The sequence below is a fragment of the Nerophis lumbriciformis genome, linkage group LG11 (genome assembly GCF_033978685.3).
Source record: "Nerophis lumbriciformis linkage group LG11, RoL_Nlum_v2.1, whole genome shotgun sequence".
Lineage (NCBI taxonomy): Eukaryota > Metazoa > Chordata > Actinopteri > Syngnathiformes > Syngnathidae > Nerophis > Nerophis lumbriciformis.
In genome coordinates this window covers 42,737,634-42,756,744 of record NC_084558.2, presented here as the reverse complement: position 1 = coordinate 42,756,744, position 19,111 = coordinate 42,737,634, and the positions used below count along the sequence as shown (strand labels likewise).

The 19,111-nt window shown below is 40.8% G+C and overlaps 1 protein-coding gene across 1 annotated transcript in view; it reads right to left on the bottom strand.

Annotated features, from left to right (window-relative positions):
- The window catches only part of gfm2 (GTP dependent ribosome recycling factor mitochondrial 2), a 33,871-nt gene that overhangs the window by 531 nt on the left and 14,229 nt on the right, over positions 1-19,111 (bottom strand). Inside the window, exons 10-18 of the mRNA XM_061966522.2 lie at positions 15,916-16,056; positions 15,736-15,835; positions 15,492-15,678; positions 14,441-14,517; positions 14,232-14,370; positions 9,076-9,246; positions 8,887-9,002; positions 8,629-8,811; positions 24-193 (exon numbers count right to left, since the gene is read on the bottom strand). Of these exons, the coding sequence (XP_061822506.1) occupies positions 65-193; positions 8,629-8,811; positions 8,887-9,002; positions 9,076-9,246; positions 14,232-14,370; positions 14,441-14,517; positions 15,492-15,678; positions 15,736-15,835; positions 15,916-16,056 (1,243 nt within the window). The 3' untranslated portion in view covers positions 24-64. The remainder of the gene's footprint in view (positions 1-23; positions 194-8,628; positions 8,812-8,886; positions 9,003-9,075; positions 9,247-14,231; positions 14,371-14,440; positions 14,518-15,491; positions 15,679-15,735; positions 15,836-15,915; positions 16,057-19,111) is intronic.

The following is a 19,111-nucleotide window of genomic DNA, read 5'->3' as shown; positions in this document are numbered from 1 at the left end:
CACTTTTTTTTAATCCATCTCACCATGAATAGTACCGTGATCAAGACTGTGGAAGTTTATGTGGTCACAGCACACCAGACATGCGTCTTAGGAGTATGTTCTGGTCCTGTGGGCTCATGGCCTCGTAGGTGTCCAGTTCCAAGGAGAAGGTGGCCTTCCCTGAGGTCAGTGTCCGCAGGACGGTGGAATAACCCTTGAGCAAGACATTTCAACAACACATTAGATGGGATAAATACTGTGAGAAATTCACAATAACACTATTATTATTTATTCTGGTTTGGCTCAGGTTGGCTCATTGGGTTTTCTTTTCATCACTGGAAATTAAAAACCAAAAATACGATTGAATGATACATTTCAATTTAAAACGCAAAGAAGAAAACAATTTGTTTTCTTGTTTTGCCATATTGTCCAGCCCTAGCGCTAATTTGCCACTGTTATGTCCCGCCCTCTTCCGGCTTCTAGGACGTAATTACGTACATACCTACCTAACACATGCACGCGCAATGGCTTTGGGTGTTTTGATTTGATTTTTTAGTAAGGATCCCCATTAGCTGGTTGCCTCAACAACCCACTAGTCTTCCTGGGGTCCACAATTCAATACAAATACAAGTAAAAGCATACAATTATAACAACACAATACAGAAAAAAATAAAAGCATCAATAAGAAAACAAGCAATTTACAGTCACAGAATAATAATTACCATATAAATATAACTACACAATATAAAACCAAACAAACCATCAACGAGCAAACTAATTTAAAGACTCAGATTAAATATTACTTTATTTAAAAAAAAACCTGTTTACTTTCAATGCCGGTGAGAATTTGAGGCAGGTTATTCCAGAGCGATAAAGATCTATAAATAAAAGATTTCCGCAAAGCATTCTTCCTGGGACGAGGGAGTACAAAATGCCCCTCACTGTTGTTGGCTAATAACAGCAATTTGAAGAGTTAGCGTGAGCAGTCATTGAATGTTTATTATTATCAACAACATAAATGCAAATTGTTTCTCTTGGACTGCTTTTATATTTGTGCACACTGCAAAAAGTCAGTGTTCAAAAACAAGAAAAAAAATACAAAAATTAGGGGTATTTTATTTGAACTAAGCAAAATTATCTGCCAATAGAACAATAAAATTCGGCTTGTCAAGACTTTCCAAAACAAGTAAAATTCGCTAACCTCAATGAACCCAAAAATACCTTAAAATAAGTATATTCTCACTAATAACAACCGTACTACTATATGAGTACGTATTTTCTATTGCTTCATTGAAAATAAAACAGCAAAGTCCATTTGGCTGTCATCTGTTTTAATTATGAGACACAATTGTGTCAAAGTCATGATTTTTTTTTTTTTTTTTTTTTTTTTTTTTTTACAAGCTTGAAATAAGAAATTATTACTTTAAAAAAGTAGTTTTATACTTGTGAGTGTTGATGACACAGCTTTGCATCAGTTGATATTCTAGTTTCAAGCATGTTTTACTCAATATAGGTCATACAATTTCAGCAACAAGTTGTAATATCTTACTGAGATCATTTAGGACCAAAACACTTAAAACAAGTAAAACACTAAGATAAAATCTGCTTAGTGAGAAGAATGATCTTATCAGACAGAAAATAAGCAAATATCACCCTTATTTGAGGTATTTAATCTTACTTAGATTTCAGTTTTTGCAGTGCACCGCGGTAAACACCAATCATTTTATCCGGGCCAGTAAAAAAAATGTTTACAAAAACTTTAAAATATATTAAACATTTAGACAGTTTTAAAACCAATGTTTTTTTAAACCATTATCGGTATCATAATAATGGTGTTCTTGTTATATTGTTTGCTTTGAAAAATTTAACTGAGCAAGTTGCCAACAGCAAGATCCTCAACCCATGTATCATTTGTTCATTCATTTTTCAAAATAAAACCAAAAACAAATAGAAAATGGACAAAACAGATAACATATAAACTTATTTTTTTGTGAATTCATTTGACATACAAAGTTTACCCGGAAGTAGTTTTACGTGGACTTGTGCTTGCTGGTAGAAAACATAGAAGAAGGCAGGAGGACCGAGGGGGTTTCAATCAAGTTGCAGTTATGGGATTTCTTTGTCTTTACCCTAAATAAACATCAAACATGTTGTATAGCCACGGAACTAGATAATTACCTGATGAGTCAGGATTTTCTAATCTTGCCTTGGTCCTTTTGTTCACAAAAGAGGCAGAAAATGACCAATCACAAACATGGACTTAAGACTGCTTACAGTTTATGTCACTCAGGAAGAACAACCTTATGAATAATATAAAGATATTATACTTTCTAAAGGAAAGAAATAAGGCTCGCAGAAAATCACAGTACCGTATTTTCCGCACTATTAGCCGCACCTAAAAACCACAAATTTACTCAAAAGCTGACAGTGCGGCTTTTAACCCGGTGCGCTTTATATATGGATTAATATTACGATTCATTTTCATAAAGTTTCGATCTCGCAACTACGGTAAACAGCCGCCATCTTTTTTCCCGGTAGAACAGGAAGCGCTTCTTCTTCTACGCAAGCAACCGCCAAGGTAAGCACCCGCCCCCATAGAACAGGAAGCGCTTCTTCTTCTACTGTAAGCAACCACCCGCCCGCGTAGAAGAAGAAAAAGCGCGCGGATATTACCGTACCGGTACGTTTCATTTCCTTTGTGTGTTTACATCTGTAAAGACCACAAAATGGCTCCTACTAAGCGTCAGGGATCCGGTTCATGAAAAGACGCAATCTCTCCATCCGCACACGGATTACTATTTCACAGCAACTGATATTCCTGTGAACCGCACTGTGGATACAACGGGAGCACGTACGGTGAATATTCGCACCACAGGGAATGAGAAGTCATCCTTCACTGTGGTTCTAGCTTGCCATGCTAATGGCCAGAAACTTCCACCCATGGTGATATTCAAAAGGAAGACCTTGCCAAAAGAGACCTTTCCAGCCGGCGTCATCATAAAAGCTAACTCGAAGGGATGGATGAAGAAAAGATGAGCGAGTGGTTAAGGTAAGTTTAAGTTTACGCGAAGAGGCCGGGTGGCTTTTTTCACGCAGCTCTGTCCATGTTGATATACGACTCCGTGCGCGCCCACATCACGCTGGTTTTAATATATTATTAAAGTTTGACTGACCTATTTGACTGTTTTTTTGACATTCCTTTAGCGCAGTTAGATGCGGCTTACAACACGGGGCGGCTTATAGGTGGACAAAGTTTTGAAATATGCCGTTCATTGAAGGCGCGGCTTATAACCCAGGGCGCCTTATGGTGCGGAAAATACGATACGTTAATATTTAACCCTGTAAATCATTAATGAACACGTACTGCAATCATACTTGCCAACCTTGAGACCTCCGAATTTGGGAGATGGGGGGCGGAGCGGCGGGGTTAGGGGGGGTGATGTTTGGTGGTAGCTGGGGTGTATATTGTAGCGTCCCGGAAGAGTTAGTGCTGCAAGCGATTCTGGGTATTTGTTTTGTTGTGTTTACGTTGTGTTACGGTGTGGATGTTCTCCCGAAATGTGTTTGTCATTCTTGTTTGGTGTGGGTTCACAGTGTGGCGCATATTTGTAACAGTGTTAAAGTTGTTTATACGGCCACCCTCAGTGTGACCTGTATGGCTGTTGACCAAGTATGAATTGCATTCTCTTGTGTGTGTGTGTGTGTGTGTGTGTGCTTAAGCCGCTTATATTATGTGACTGGGCCGGCACGTTGTTAGTATGGAGGAAAAGCGGACGTGACGACAGGTTGTAGAGGACGCTAAAGGCGGTGCCTTTAAGGCACGCCCCCAATATTGTTGTCCGGGTGGAAATCCGGAGAAATTCGGGAGAATGGTTGCCCCGGGAGATTTTCGGGAGGGGCACTGAAATTCGGGAGTCTCCCGGGTAAATCGGGAGGGTTGGCAAGTATGACTGCAATACTACTCTATGTTTGTAGTGGTAATGATGTAGTTTATTCTTTTAACTACAGTGGTGTCAGGCAAACGTGGTCAAATCTAAAATCTGACAATCTAGTAACAATAGTAAGGTGTGCCTGTGGTAAGAAAAAAAAATCACTGTTACTGCGGGTGCCCTGAGTGTATTTACATAATCTTCCACAAGATGGCAGCAGGTAGCTAAGGACTTTGTTAGTCAATATAATGACTGTATTCAAAATCACTAAAATGGCAGTGACAAAAACGGATAAATATCTGAAAAGGGAAAAATGGAACTCCGAACTGGACATTTATTTGCATCTTTTCATGAGGAAGTGGCATCAAAACGAAAACAAAAAGCCAGGTCATACCATGAATTGATTACGTGGAACCCGACTTAAACAAGTTGAAAAACTTATTGGGGTGTTACCATTTAGTGGTCAATTGTACAAAATATGTACTGTACTGTGCAATCTACTAATAAAAGTTTCAATCAATCAATCAGTGAATATCGCAGCTATGTCCACACAAACATGGATCTTCGAAAAATGCAGATTCTTGTTAAAAGTTCAAGTTAAAGTACCAATGATTGTCACACACACACACAAGGTGTGGCGAAATTATTCTCTGCATTTGACCCATCACCCTTGATTAACCCCTTTGGAGGTGAGGGGAGCAGTGAGCAGCAGCAGCGGTGGCCGCACCCGGGAATCATTGTACTGCTTGTTCTACATCAGCAATGTTTGGTTAGGTCAGTGCTTCTCAAATATTTTCTGTTACGCCCCCCCCCCCAGAAAAAAGAAAATATTTTGCGCCCACTCTCCACCGTGACTATAAATAGAATAATTTGTCCTATAAAATTATATCTCTGCATAACATTGTAAGCGTATTGACATTAAAGGACACAACACACCGGTCTTTCCTCTGCTGCCACCGTGGTTACATTGAAGCCTTCATCATATTCTGGTAGGGCAAAAAGAGCATGTTGCCCGAGGTCACATGTGACCACTATTTGAGAAGGACTAGGTTAGGTGAAAACAAAGACATCCCATAACTTCATGTCTTCTATGTTTTCTCTCTACAAGCACTATTCCGCGTAAAAATACTTCCGGGTAGACTTCACAAAAATGTAGTTATGCCTGTTACCTGTTTTGTCTATTTTTAAAATTGTGCACAAAATTGGAAAAACTACCATATTTTCCGGACCATAGGGCGCACCGGATTATAGGGCGCATTAAAGGGGTCTTATTATTAATTTTTTTTCTAAATGTAAAACACTTCCTTGTGGTCTACATAACATGTAATGGTGGTTCTTTGGTCAAAATGTTGCATAGATGATGTTTTACAGATCATCTTCAAGCGGCTTTCTGACAGTCGCTTCAGGACGCGCCGTTTTGTGGGCGGTCTTATTTACGTGTCTCACCCTCGACAGCGTCTTCTCCCCGTCATCTTTGTTGTAGCGGTGTAGCGTGCAAGGACAGGAGTGGAAGAGGTGTCAAAAGATGGAGCTAACTGTTTTAATGACATTCAGACTTTACTTCAATCAACAACGCAGCAGCATCTTCTCATTCGTGGCTCACTAGTGCAACAACAACGCCGGAAATGTGTCCCGTGAAAAAACGTCCGACCGGAACTCTCTAATAACGAAAGTTCCGTGGGTGAATTATGTAAACTCACTACACTGGTAGTTTTTAGCGCTTCCATAGCGAGATATATGTTAGAACTTCACAGTACTTTATATTAGAAATGGCAACAACATAGGATGAATGTCACATAACAACAAAATAGTGAAAAAGAAGAAGCTTATCGACTACGGCATCGGCACGGACTACAGTGGCGGACGTGAGCAAATTTTCAGGACTTAAGCAGATCTCAAATACACATCAGCAGGTACCAGAAGGTAAGAAAAGTTGGTTTTGCATAATATTGTGAAACCAAACGCCAGATAATATGTCTGCTAATGGGTGCCATGTTGCGGTCCTTATACACACACCATAGTAATACTTGTATCTCTGACTACGGTAGTCGTAATGGGCCGACAATCCATCAAGCGGTGCGGCTTCAAAGTCATACTAAAACATTTTGACAGATTTTTGAGTGCGTGTGTAATGTTCTTTATTTTCAATGGAACATTTAAAGTTTTGGTGTTGTTTACTGGCGTCATATTGCAGTCTACACATATCTCTTATGTGTGACTACTAGGGATGATGCTTGAAACCGGTTTTCCCGGTTGTTCGATAAGAAAAGAACCGAGTTCTCGGACTCAAATCCCTTTTTGAGAACCGGTACCCGTTATCGAGACCACTATAGTAAAGAAAAAGAGTTGGTTCTTTATTTGAATCCCTGAGAACGAATCCCAATTGGGCAATGTTATGCCCATTTGATTGTAGACTCTTACTGACACTTTGTGGCGATATGAAAATACTACGCGTCATTAGTCTGGCCACTTCCGGGTTGGCGAGTCAGTTCAGTTCATGAGACAATTGAGAAGTAGACAAGTTGTGTTAGCTCTTACAAGCCTTGGAAAAGATAAGTTTGTAAGTAAACTGTTTAACTTGTTTATGTAACTCAATATTAAGGTGGAAAGTGGTTAAATTTAAAACTAAGATGTTTATTGAAAAACGATTTTTGTGCACTGTTTCAATGGATGATTTGAGGACTTAAAATGGCTGCCAGTCGTGTATTTCCACCATCGAAATAGTTTCAACACTCAGAAGTATTTGTTTGATGATAGTAATGTATATTTGTGTGAAGCTAATATTTACATATTGTGTATTAAATTTGAGTATGTTAATTGAATCACATAGCTTATACATTTGTCATTGTGTGTATTTCAGTTTAAAAAAATAAAAAATAACAGTCCAGTGCAAGACAAAAGTAAAGATAGGAAAAGACAAAGCAAGATCAACAACAATAAAGAGCCTAAATGGATTAATCTGCTTTGGAACTTTATTAGACGTCTTGGATTGTTTGTTAGCTGTCTGCCTGTGCGTGTAGTTAGTATGTTCCAATAGCAGCAGAAGTGCACTTTTTGGAGAGCTGTATTATTTTCAGTTTTGTGCCCAAGGGACTGATTTTATTTAACACTATATTATTATTTATACACCTATAGCAGGGGTCCTCAAGTACAAATCTTGAAGGTCCACAAATGTTTTTTTGAAACAGGCTGGGTCCGTTTATTATCGGTCAAGCTTATAAGGTAGCAGGAGGTAGGTAGTAGTTTAACGTTTTCTTAAAAATTAACAAAAATAAAATAAATATCCAATAAAATACATGAAAGATTTTCTTTGAAACAAAAATAAATAACTCAAAACCCATGCCACTCTGAGTGAGCACTCTGTTGCTATTTGTTGTTGTGTCATAGATTTAACAAAAATCTTGCTTGATGTTTCATATGACTTTTTCAGCCTCATTATTTCTTTTTTTCCTTAGCTCCGAATCATGATGAAATGTCTCTTCAAATTCGCGGTGCTCTTTCAAATAGTGACGTTTCAGATTTTCACTTTTCACCAGAGCAACAGCACTGTTGCATATTAGACACATTGGTACTTGCAGTAGGTAGGATGAAAACATAATGCTCTGTCCATTCTTCCTTGAAACGTCTGTTTTCCCTGTCCACCTTTCTTTTACCAGCCTGAGCCACTTGGAGCATGCCATTGTGATTTGATTCACATTCAGTGACTGACGAGTGAACAGTTAGCGAAGTAGCGATACGAGACAACTGTGTGCCTGCAGCGAAAGGTTCCATGCACTGTGCACATGTGTATGACCCAGGTGGTAACAGCCTATCAGCGCGTCGTTGTGATAGAGATGACAACCCATACCCCGGAATCAGCCAATCAGAGTGGCGTTCTCTCGCTCTCACTCCGTCTCTCTCTCTTTCTCTCTCTGAGAGAGAGAGAGAGAGAGACGGAGTGAGTGAGACACGGAGAAGTGTAAACGAAACGTGGAGATATTTGACTGAAAACAACAAACAACATTGACATGCGCTAGTGATATCTCAAAGATAAATACAATTATTATATTTTTTTATAATAATTATAATTATAATAATAAATTTAAAAATTTTTTTTTTTTTTTTTTTTTTTACTATAATTCGTGCTGGGTCCGGACATGGACCGCAGTCCGCCTGTTGAGGATCACTGACCTATAGTGATCACAGAGACAGGTTGTTTTTGTGTTACTGTATATATTTGTTTTTCTGAAAAATCCCACTTAATATACTTTGGGTAACAATAGTTCATTTTTATTTTTTTTTAGGGGGGTAACAGTCAATATTTATTTTATTTTTTTCTTGTAAAATAAAAGTGAGCTTTTGTTAAACCAAATATTGTGTTTTTTTCCATATACAACAACCTATCTTGATTCGATAAGAGAATCGATAAGGAATCGGTTTGATAAGAGGATTCGATAATAGGCTCGAACTCGATAATTTCTTATCAAACATCATCCCTAGTGACTACCATCTACTGGTCACACTTATCATTACACCATGTACCAAATAAAATTGCTTCGAGGTGGGTAAGCACAACCAGAATTATTCCGTACATTAGGTGCACCGGGTTAGAAAGACGCACTGTCGATTTTTTTAAAAATGAAATAATTTTAAGTGCGTCTTATGGTCCGAAAAATACGGTATTTTATTCGTTTAGTGTTTGGAACCAATATTGAAAACAATCCAGTCTAAATCTACTCACCCTTGTCTCCGCCAACGGCACGCTGGCCAGCAGCACCTTGTCGTCGTGACGACTCTGGACGTCCCGGACCGTCCCTCGTCTCTGGGCCAGGTCGCCCAGCACGGTGCCGAGGTGTTCCTCCCCTATTGTCACCTCCAGGGACATGACGGGCTCCAGCAGCTGTCCCCCGGCGAGCCTCAGGGCCTGCACAGAAGGACGGATGAAGCGAGAGCGGCCACACTGGAGTTGGTGAAGATGCGGGTTTGAACCGCTGCGCACCTTCAGCGTGCAGCGGCACACGCAGGCAGAGACCATGGCCAAGGACGTTCCTGGTTCTGTGTTGACGCTTTGGATTAGGGTGGACACGCCCTGTACAGGGTAGCCCAGCAGCGGACCTGGAAGAGGAACGGTGGCTTGAACTCTTGATTGTATCTGAGATGCTCGCTCGCCTCAGGTCGGAAAGTTCACCTTGGAGATAGGAGCTGTGCACGGCGTTCTCCACCGCCTCTCGCACGTTTGCAGACAGAGTCTCGGCGGCTTCTTCCGCAAACGCCACTTGAGGCGACTTGTCGTCCGGTTGGACAACCACCTCCACCGTCACCACGTGTCTCTTCTCGCCTACCATGCGGTCCAGTGTGTCTACGTCACAAGCCCAGTAAGTCACATGATGAATGGAGCTGTTGGTAGTACCTGGGTCTGTGTACGTCGCGGCCAATCCGTTTTTTCAATATAAAACTAAACTTGTTTTTACAATATTTCTTTCCAGGCCTAAAATGGAAATAACTGATTACAAATAAACTTTTCAATTTTATTTAAACCTGTATTTAACGAATAACCAGCATTTGGACTTGTTTTTTGCAAACCCACACCAAGTTAACCTGGTAAAAGTAATCCGTAGACATATAGACCCTTTATTTCCATAATTCCATTCAAAATGTTAAACTTCCATAGATTATAGCAGTGTTTTTCAACCTTTTTTGAGCCAAGGCACATTTTTTTCATAAAAAACAAAAATACAGAGGCACACCACCAGCAGAAAAGGTTAAAAAATGAAACTCCACCAGGTTGTCGTGCCTTATTTTGAGTTTGTTGTTGTTTCCTGTGTGTAGTGCTTTAGTTCCTGTCTTGCGCTGTTTTTTTGGTGACCCTTCCTGTTTTGTTGGTGTTTTCCTGTAGCGGCTTCACGCCTTCCTTTGAGCGCTATTGCCCGCACCTGCTTTGTTTTCGCAATCAATACTATTTGAGTTGTGCTTACGCTATCCTTCTTTGTGGGGACATTGTTGATTGTCATGTCATGCACGGGATGTGCTTTGTGGACGCCGTCTTTGCTCCACACGCTGTAAGTTTTTGCTGTCTTCCAGCATTCTGTTTTTGTTGACTTTGTAGCCAGTTCAGTTTTACTTTTGTTTTACATAGCCATCCCTATGCTTCTGTGCCTTTTCATAGCGGACTTGCCTTTTGTAGATTTTTGGTTTAAGCGTTACATACCTTTTTACCTGCACGCCGTCTCCCGCCGTGCTCTGCATATTGGGATCGCGACAAACCATCCTCGACGCGTTCCCACTTCTACAAAGCAATGAACTATCTGCTACCACCTACTGATATTGAGTATTACAAGATTACCCTGCCAAGCTCTACAAAGCACAGGCACCACTAGACAACGGCACATTATTATGATTATTGGGCAGTACGGCGTAGTGGGTAGAGCGGCCGTGCCAGAAACCTGAGGGTTGCAGGTTCCCTCCCCGCCTCTTGACATCCAAATCGCTGCCGTTGTGTCCTTGGGCAGAACACTTCACCCTTGACCCCGGTTCCGCTCACACTGGTGAATGAATGATAGGTGGTGGTCGGAGGGGCCGTAGGCGCAAACTGGCAGGCTCGCTTCCGTCAGTCTACTCCAGGGCAGCTGTGGCTACAAATGTAGCTTACCACCACCACGTGTGAATGAATGATGGGTTCCCATTTCTCTGTGAGCGCTTTGAGTATCTAATAATAGAAAAGCGCGATATAAAATCTATGTTGAAGAGGTTCATTTAGCCTACTAATGTGTATTTATAAGTGGTTGATTTATATAGGCTAGTAAGGTAAAGCTTTGTACCGTCCCTGACAAGTTTCAGCTATCTTGCTTCTGCAGCCTTCATTATTGCCTAACATGCAATAAAACATACATAGGAGAGACAGGTCGACAGTTCAGCACACATGTGAAAAGGAAACATCTGGAACGCTCACCCGTGCAACGAGAATGAAAGCAACGCAGGAAAAGCTAAAATCAGCCATTTCAGACCACTGCAAGAGGGAAAACCATCTAATGAACTGGGAGGCAGCTGGAAAGCAACAAATTCCATCGGTGGATCAAAGAGGCGCTTGAAATCAGGAAGCGGGCCCCAAAGACTGTCAACAGGGACGAAGGAGCCTACCAACTATCCCACACCTGGGACACAGTCCTGCAGGGCCGCCACCGGCCGTTTGGTAGACATCCAGACGACAGGGGGCGCCCCGCCCTACCCCCGGCGCACACCAGGGGACACCGCCATCCCACCACTTCAGGTGGGATGGAACAATCCATATAACACGTCACAGGTGACGTCACGCTAACATCACGTGACACCTCTGATGAAGGCTGTAGAAGCAAGATAGCCGAAACTTGTCTGGTACGAAACTTTACCTTACTAGCCTATATAAATCAACCACTTATAGATATAAAATCTATCCATTATTATTGATTTGCAAAAAATATTTTTTTGTACCAATTAGGTGAAGTTGCATAATTTCCCACGGCACACCAGACAATATCTCACGGCACACTAGTGTGCCGCGGCACAGTGGTTGAAAATCACTGGATTATAGATTCAGGGCCCACAACTTAAACGATTTCAATTTGGGCCTCCTGCTCACAAAACCCACGAAAACAGGATTTCAAAAAATGTTAATACTGTGAAGAAATCGGCCCAAATTTTACAGGGCATAAATGTTTTAAATTTGAGTGTCACATCTACTAAACTCAACGCACCTGCACGGGTTGTCATTAAATTGCTTGACTTTGGTTCAATTGTCTCAGTTAGGATGAATATGGGGAAGACTGCAGACTTGACAGCTGGCCAGAAGACCATCATTGATACCCTCCATAGGATGTAAGCCACAAAAGTTCATAGCTAAGGAGGCTGGCTGTTCACAGAGTGCTTTGTCCAAGCATATCAATGAAAAGTCTAGTGGCAGGACAGAGAAGATTCATCAATCTGGCAGAGAAGTAAATGGGGATTTCTTCACAATATTTACATTTTTTGAAATACTGTTTTCGTGGGTTTTGTGAGCTGAAGGCCAAAATTATGTACAAATAAACAACTAAATACTTGAAATCGTTTAAATTGTGGGCCCTGAATCTATAATCAATGGAAGTTTAACGTTTTGAATGGAATTAGGGAAATAAATACACTTTTCCATGATATTCTAATTTTTTAGAAAGGCTCTGTAGACTGGGCTTCACGGTGGCAGAGGGGTTAGTGCATCTGCCTCACAATACGAAGGTCCTGAGTAGTCTGGGGTTCAATCCCGGGCTCGGGATCTTTCTGTGTGGAGTTTGCATGTCCTCCACGTGACTGTGTGGGTTCCCTCCGGGTACTCCGGCTTCCTCCCACTTCCAAAGACATGCACTGCACCTGGGGATAAGTTGATTGGCAACACTAAATTGGCCCTAGTGTGTGGTTGTGAGTGTGAATGTTGTCTGTCTATCTGTGTTGGCCCTGCGATGAGGTGGCGACTTGTCCAGGGTGTACCCCGCCTTCCGCCCGATTGTAGCTGAGATAGGCTCCAGCGCCCCCCGCGACCCCAAAGGGAATAAGCGGTAGAAAATGGATGGATGGATGGGCTCTGTAGACTTGCAGGTAAACAAACAGAGGAGAGGTTATGGAATGTCTTTGTTTTGACCGAGCCAAACAATAAAAATGTGGTATCAGCAGTACAAAAATAGGAAAGTAAGGATTTTTTTTTTTCAAACTGTTTTTAGGGGGGTTGTTGAGGTTTGGTTTAAGGCAGTCTTTCTCAAAGAGTGGGGCGGGCCCCCGTGGAGGTGATGAAGGCTTCAATGTAACCACGTTGGGAGAGGAGGAAAGACCGGTGCTTTGTTTACTTAATAATAAGCTTACAATGTTATGCAGAGGTACAGTTATAACAATTTTATAGACCATTTATACTACACCTGGGCAAATTAAGGCCTGTTAAGCTTTTCAACCTGGCCTGCCAGACATTCCCAAAAATTGTTTTAGATGTTTAAGATGGAAAGTGTAGCTGCCATTATTATGTACAGGGATGTTTTCAAATTACTGAGAGTCTTGAACTATACAAAGTATTTCAATGGTTGGAATCTGTGCTTTTGCATTATATTCTAGTTACTACGGTAATCTAAGTCACAGCAGCTCAGACCAGGCACCAAGCAGTGTGGGTGGGGAGCGTTTCCACAGGATGTTTCCAGAGCGGCCAGCCTGAAATGCGGGTGTCAGGGACAGACGCGGTAGGAGATTTTTATAGCAAAGTTCTAAAGCTTAGTGATTGTGGGGGGAGGTGTGGCCAGCGCGCCTGCAGGAGCAAAGGTCACCGCCTCCGTCTATGGTGCTGAGGACGGGCACCATCGGATGGGGGCGGGGCATGTGCTGACGGCGAGACACAGCTGACGGGTGATTAGATTTCACAGGTGGTACGTGTTAATCTAATCATCTGTTGTCTTTAACAGTAAGCGGCCGAGAGAAGGACTGGGAAAGACTGAAAAGTCACGGACTTCTGAAAAGACATTTTGATTCATTGTTGAGCATTAAAACTGTGTTAAAAACTGCACGCCTGGCTTCGGTGACATGTGTACAGTGGAACCACTAGGAAGCAACTTCTACAGTGATGTATCAGATTGTAGGTGAGTTTATTTTTTACGCTTCGCGTTTATACTTGGCTGTTTGTTGCATTTTTGTTGTGTTTCGCTTGATTGTAAAATATGTCGATCGAGAGGGGGTGTGACGTTCATATGTTGTCAATATTCAGTGTTTTATCCTTCGTAGTTAATATTGTAAATCACACATTCTTTATTTTCATGTACATTCTGGGTGGCTCATTCAGTAAAAATGTCATAACGTTTTTAGCATTAAATCAGACATTATTGTGAGAGGTTTTGTATTAGTGTTCCTAAAAATAGATATACCGGCCCCGAGACACATTTTTTTCTCTAAATTTGGCCCCGAGTCAAAATAATTGCCCAGGCCTGATTTAAACAATATTTATATTCACGGTGGAGAGTTTTCTTCTTCCTTGGGGTGGGGGGACGCAACAGAAAATATTTGAGAAGCACTGGGTTAACTTCAACTTGATGGAGACTCCTATTTGTTCGGAACGTTATTTTTTTTTTTTATACCTTCAAGCCCAAGTCCACAGATACCTACTTCCAGGTAAACTTTTGAGTCTCAAAAAACGAGTTCAAATGCCTGTTATCGGTTATGTCCATTTTCTAATTGTGCACAAACTCGTAAATAGGAAAAAACGATTTGTTATCCTTTTAAGCCTGGAAAAAAAAAAGAAGTTGTCCATTTTTTTGTGTTGATTTTATATTGGAAAACGGCTGGCGGTGACGTACACGTTGGTAGTACCTGCAGCAGAGGCATGGTGGAGGATAGTCTCCCTGTACGCCACCTGGAGAGGGCCCAGGTGAGTCTCGATGCCGTATTCCCGCCGGATGCGATCGTGGATTATCTCGATGTGCAGCTCCCCCATCCCACACAAGATAGTCTGTGAACAGAATTGTGGGGGGCATGTGGGATTAAGGTGACAAGATAGCTGATCCAATCATGTGGTCTACCTGTCCAGAATCCGGGTCAATCCTGACTTTCAGACTGGGATCTTCCCTCTGGAGGTTGCTCAGTGCGTTCTCGAGGTCTAAAAAGAAAGAGCTGGAACTAGAGATGTCCGATAATGGCTTTTTTGCCGATATCCGATATTGTCCAACTCTTAATTACCGATTCTGATATCAACCGATACCGATATATACGGTCGTGGAATTAACACATTATTATGCCTCATTTTGTTGTGATGCCCCGCTGGATGCATTAAACAATGTAACAAGGTTTTCCAAATTAAATCAACTCAAGTTATGGGAAAAAATGCCAACATGGCACTGCCATATTTATTATTGAAGTCACAAAGTGCATTATTTTTTTTAACATGCCTCAAAACAGTAGCTTGGAATTTGGGACATGCTCTCCCTGAGAAAGCATGAAGAGGTTGATGTGGGCGGGGTTGAGGTGGGGGGGTAGCGTCCCGGAAGAGTTAGTGCTGCAAGGGTTTCTGGGTATTTGTTCTGTTGTGTTTATGTTGTGTTACGGTGCGGATGTTCTCCCGAAATGTGTTTGTCATTCTTGTTTGGTGTTGGTTCACAGTATGGCGCATATTTGTAACAGTGTTAAAGTTGTTTATATGGCCACCCTCAGTGTGACCTGTATGGCTATTGACCAAGTATGATTTGCATTCAATTGTGTGTGTGTGAGAAGCCGTAGATATTATGTGACTGGGCCGGCACGCAAAGGCAGTGCCTTTAAGGAACGCCCCCAATATTGTTGTCTGGGTGGAAATCTGGAGAAATTCGGGAGAATGGTTGCCCCGGGAGGGGCACTGAAATTCGGGAGTCTCCCGGGAAAATCGGAAGGGTTGCCAAGTATGACTGCGAGACGCAACTGCTCTGTACTTCTCCACTCCGTACAGCGGCGTTTTAAAAAGTCATACATTTTACTTTTTGAAACCGATACCGATAATTTCCGATATTACATTTTAAAGCATTTATCGGCCGATAATATCGGACATCTCTAGCTGGAACTGTAAGGGATGACGCTGAAGAACCTTCCGTAGTGACTGACCGGCTTGTTTGGACATGGTGGGTGGCTCAATGGTGCAGAAAAAGACCGGATCGGGGACCTCCACCCCTGAAAGGACCACGTCGGTTTGTTGGTCACGCCCCTTTCCCGACTTGCCCTCCTTCTGTGACCTGCGGGCGGCAGCGGCGGCCGACGCTTTGGATGAGACGATGGTGTCTCCTGTTACCGTCTGCCAAGAGCAGGAAGGTGTGAGAAAGAACAAAGGTGGAGAAGGAGTGGCACGCACCTGCTTCAGTCCGACAGTCAGAGCGATGTTTCCTGCCGTCAAGGAGGGGATTTCCACGTGCTGGTCAGCAAACGGCACGAGAAGTCTGCTCATCCTCTCGCTGGTGAGGAAATAGCGGATTTAGCATGTTTACATTTTTGGCGTCTAAAAAAAAAAACTCCCAGCAGGCGGTGGACATACGTGCTGTTCCTGTTGATGTTGTGGAGCGCCGTCTGGGCTTTCAGCGTCCCCGAGTAGATACGGAGGAAGACCAGAGGGCCGCGCTGCTTGTCGTGGAGAACCTTAAAGGCCAGAGCGCACAAGTCGTCCTTGTACCAGCGCCTGCACAAGCACAACAACGATGACACATGAACGCTACGCCACCCTTGATGTAGCGTGCCGTTTGTTACAGCGGAGGCCACTTTTTGGGGAAGCTGTTCCCCGAGAGGCAGTGGTGAGTAGAGATTGACTGATTATTGGCACCATTATTTAACACTGTTATGTCTATCGGTCTCTTTTCTTCTTTTTTTTTACAACTACAACATAACTACTAGGGGTGTGGGACAAAATTGATACAAATTTGAATCGCGATTCAGAATCGATTCTCTTTTCTTTTTTTTTTTTCTTTGATTTTTCTTTTTAATTAATTAATCCAACAAAACAATACACAGCAATATCATAACAATGCAATCCAATTCCAAAACCAAACCCGACCCAGCAACACTCAGAACTGCAGAAAACAGAGCAATTGAGAGGAGACACAAACACGACACAGAACAAACCAAAAGTAGTGAAACAAAAATGAATATTATCAACAACAGTATCAATATTAGTTACAATTTCAACACAGCAGTGATTAAAAATCCCTCATTGACATTATCATTAGACATTTATAAAAATTAAAAAAAAGAACAATAGTGTCACAGTGGCTTACACTTGCATTGCAGCTCATAAGCTTGACAACACACAGTGTCCAATATTTTCACAAAAATAAAATAAGTCATATTTTTGATTCATTTAATAGTTAAAACAAATTTACATTATTGCAATCAGTTGATAAAACATTGTCCTTTACTATTATAAAAGCTTTTTACAAAAATCTACTACTCTGCTTGCATGTCAGCAGACTGGGGTAGATCCTGCTGAAATCCTATGTATTGAATGAATAGAGAATCTTTTTGAATCGGGAAAAAATCGTTTTTGAATTGAGAATCGTGTTGAATTGAAAAAAAAATCGATTTTGAATCGAATCGTGACCCCAAGAATCAATATTGAATCTAATCGTGGGACACCCAAAGATTCACAGCCCTACTAACTACATCAGTAGATACAATATTTACACATTTGATAGCAATATTTAAAACATAATCATTAGTCAAGTAGATACCGTATTTTTCGGATTATAAGTCGCAGTTTTTTTCATAGTTTGGCCGGGGATGCGATTTATACTCTGGAGCGATTTATGTGTAAAATTATTAACACATTACCATAAAATATCAAATAATATTATTTATCTCATTCACGTAAGAGACTAGACGTATATCAGCAATCGTCACACACACACACGTCAACCAATAAAAATTTGGCGGGGGCGGGTCATGGCAGAAGTGCATTGTGAAAAAAAAAGATGCTACCTGCTACTACTTCCGCACCTCTGAAAATTGATCGTTTCAACATTGGCGGTAACTTATAAAAACTGAAAAGGGCTGAACAAAAATGGCACCGAAAAGGAAATCATATACTGCAGGTTACAAGCTGGAAGTAGTGACATATGCAGCAGAAAACTGCAATCGAGCAGCAGAAAGAAAGTTTGGAGTACCGTATTTTTCGGACTATAAGTCGCAGTTTTTTTCCATAGTTTGGCCGAGGGTGCGACTTATACTCAGGACTTAGACTTCCTTTTTATTGTCATTCAAATTTGAACGTTACAGCACAGATAAGAGTGACTTATGTGTGAAATTATTCACACATTATCGTAAAATATCAAATAATATTATTTATCTCATTCACGTAAGAGACTAGACGTATAAGATTTAATGGGATTTACCGATTAGGAGTGACAGATTGTTTGGTAAACGTATAGCATGTTCTACATGTTATAGTTATTTGAATGACTCTTACCATAATATGTTACGTTAACATACCAGGCACGTTCTCAGTTGGTTATTTATGCCTCATATAAAGTACACTTATTCAGCCTGTTGTTCACTATTCTTTATTTATTTTAAATTGCCTTTCAAATGTCTATTGTTGGTGTTGGATTTTATCAAATAAATTTCCCCAAAAAATGTGAGTTATACTCCAGTGCGACTTATATGTTTTTTTCCTTCTTTATTATGCATTTTCGGCCGGTGCGACTTATACTCCGGAGCGACTTATACTCCGAAAAATACGGTAGTAAAAAGCACTCCTCAAGCACCAGACATTTGCCCTGCATGGAAAAAAGGTTCCTTAATTTTTATTTATTTATTAATTTAAGAATAAAAATTACTCATTGTCAATATATCTCCCGAAATATGTTTCTCGCTCTAAGGCAGTGCTGGTCTCCTTTGCTTGCCTGTCAAAACTTGACATTTTAGCCTAGAAATCCAGTCCCATTTTGTTTGTTTTGGCCACTGCAGCAATGGAGTCACTTGACAAGCGTCCGTCTGCAGCACTCCCACAAAGGAGCGCGCAGAGGTTCATGTTACGTGATTATTTCAAATAACAACGCAACAGAGGTGTCGCCGCCAAAACGCCAAACTTTGTGTGAATATCTTGACAAATAGATTATTATATAAATCAGGGGTGTCCATTTTGAGCCGAGACGTCACAAGTTTAATGAGGAATCTGGCCCGCGGGGTGTCCCTAACTTAAGTTCACACATTTTTGCCGCCATCTTGTGAACATTGTGAGTAATTCAGGTTAATGACCATAAATTGCATTTTGATTCGCACACAGCACAGCAGTTTTATATATGACCCAATCCAAACGACCTTCCCCACTCATGGCGCACTTAAACTACCGGTAACACAAAAAATCAACACACATGATCACAGATAACACAACCTGCTTACTGAATTTTGTGGAAACAATAAAAAATAAGTTCAAGGACAACACATAATTCAAAATGACACCTCTATATATATATATATATATATATATATATATATATATATATACACACATTCATAAATTTGTAGATATTTATAAATATATGAATATATATATATGTGTAGATATTTACAAATATATGAATATATATATATATATAACAATATGAATATATATATATATAACAATATGAATATATATATATATATATATATATATATATATAACAATATGAATATATATATATATAACAATATGAATATATATATATATATATATATAACAATATGAATATATATATACC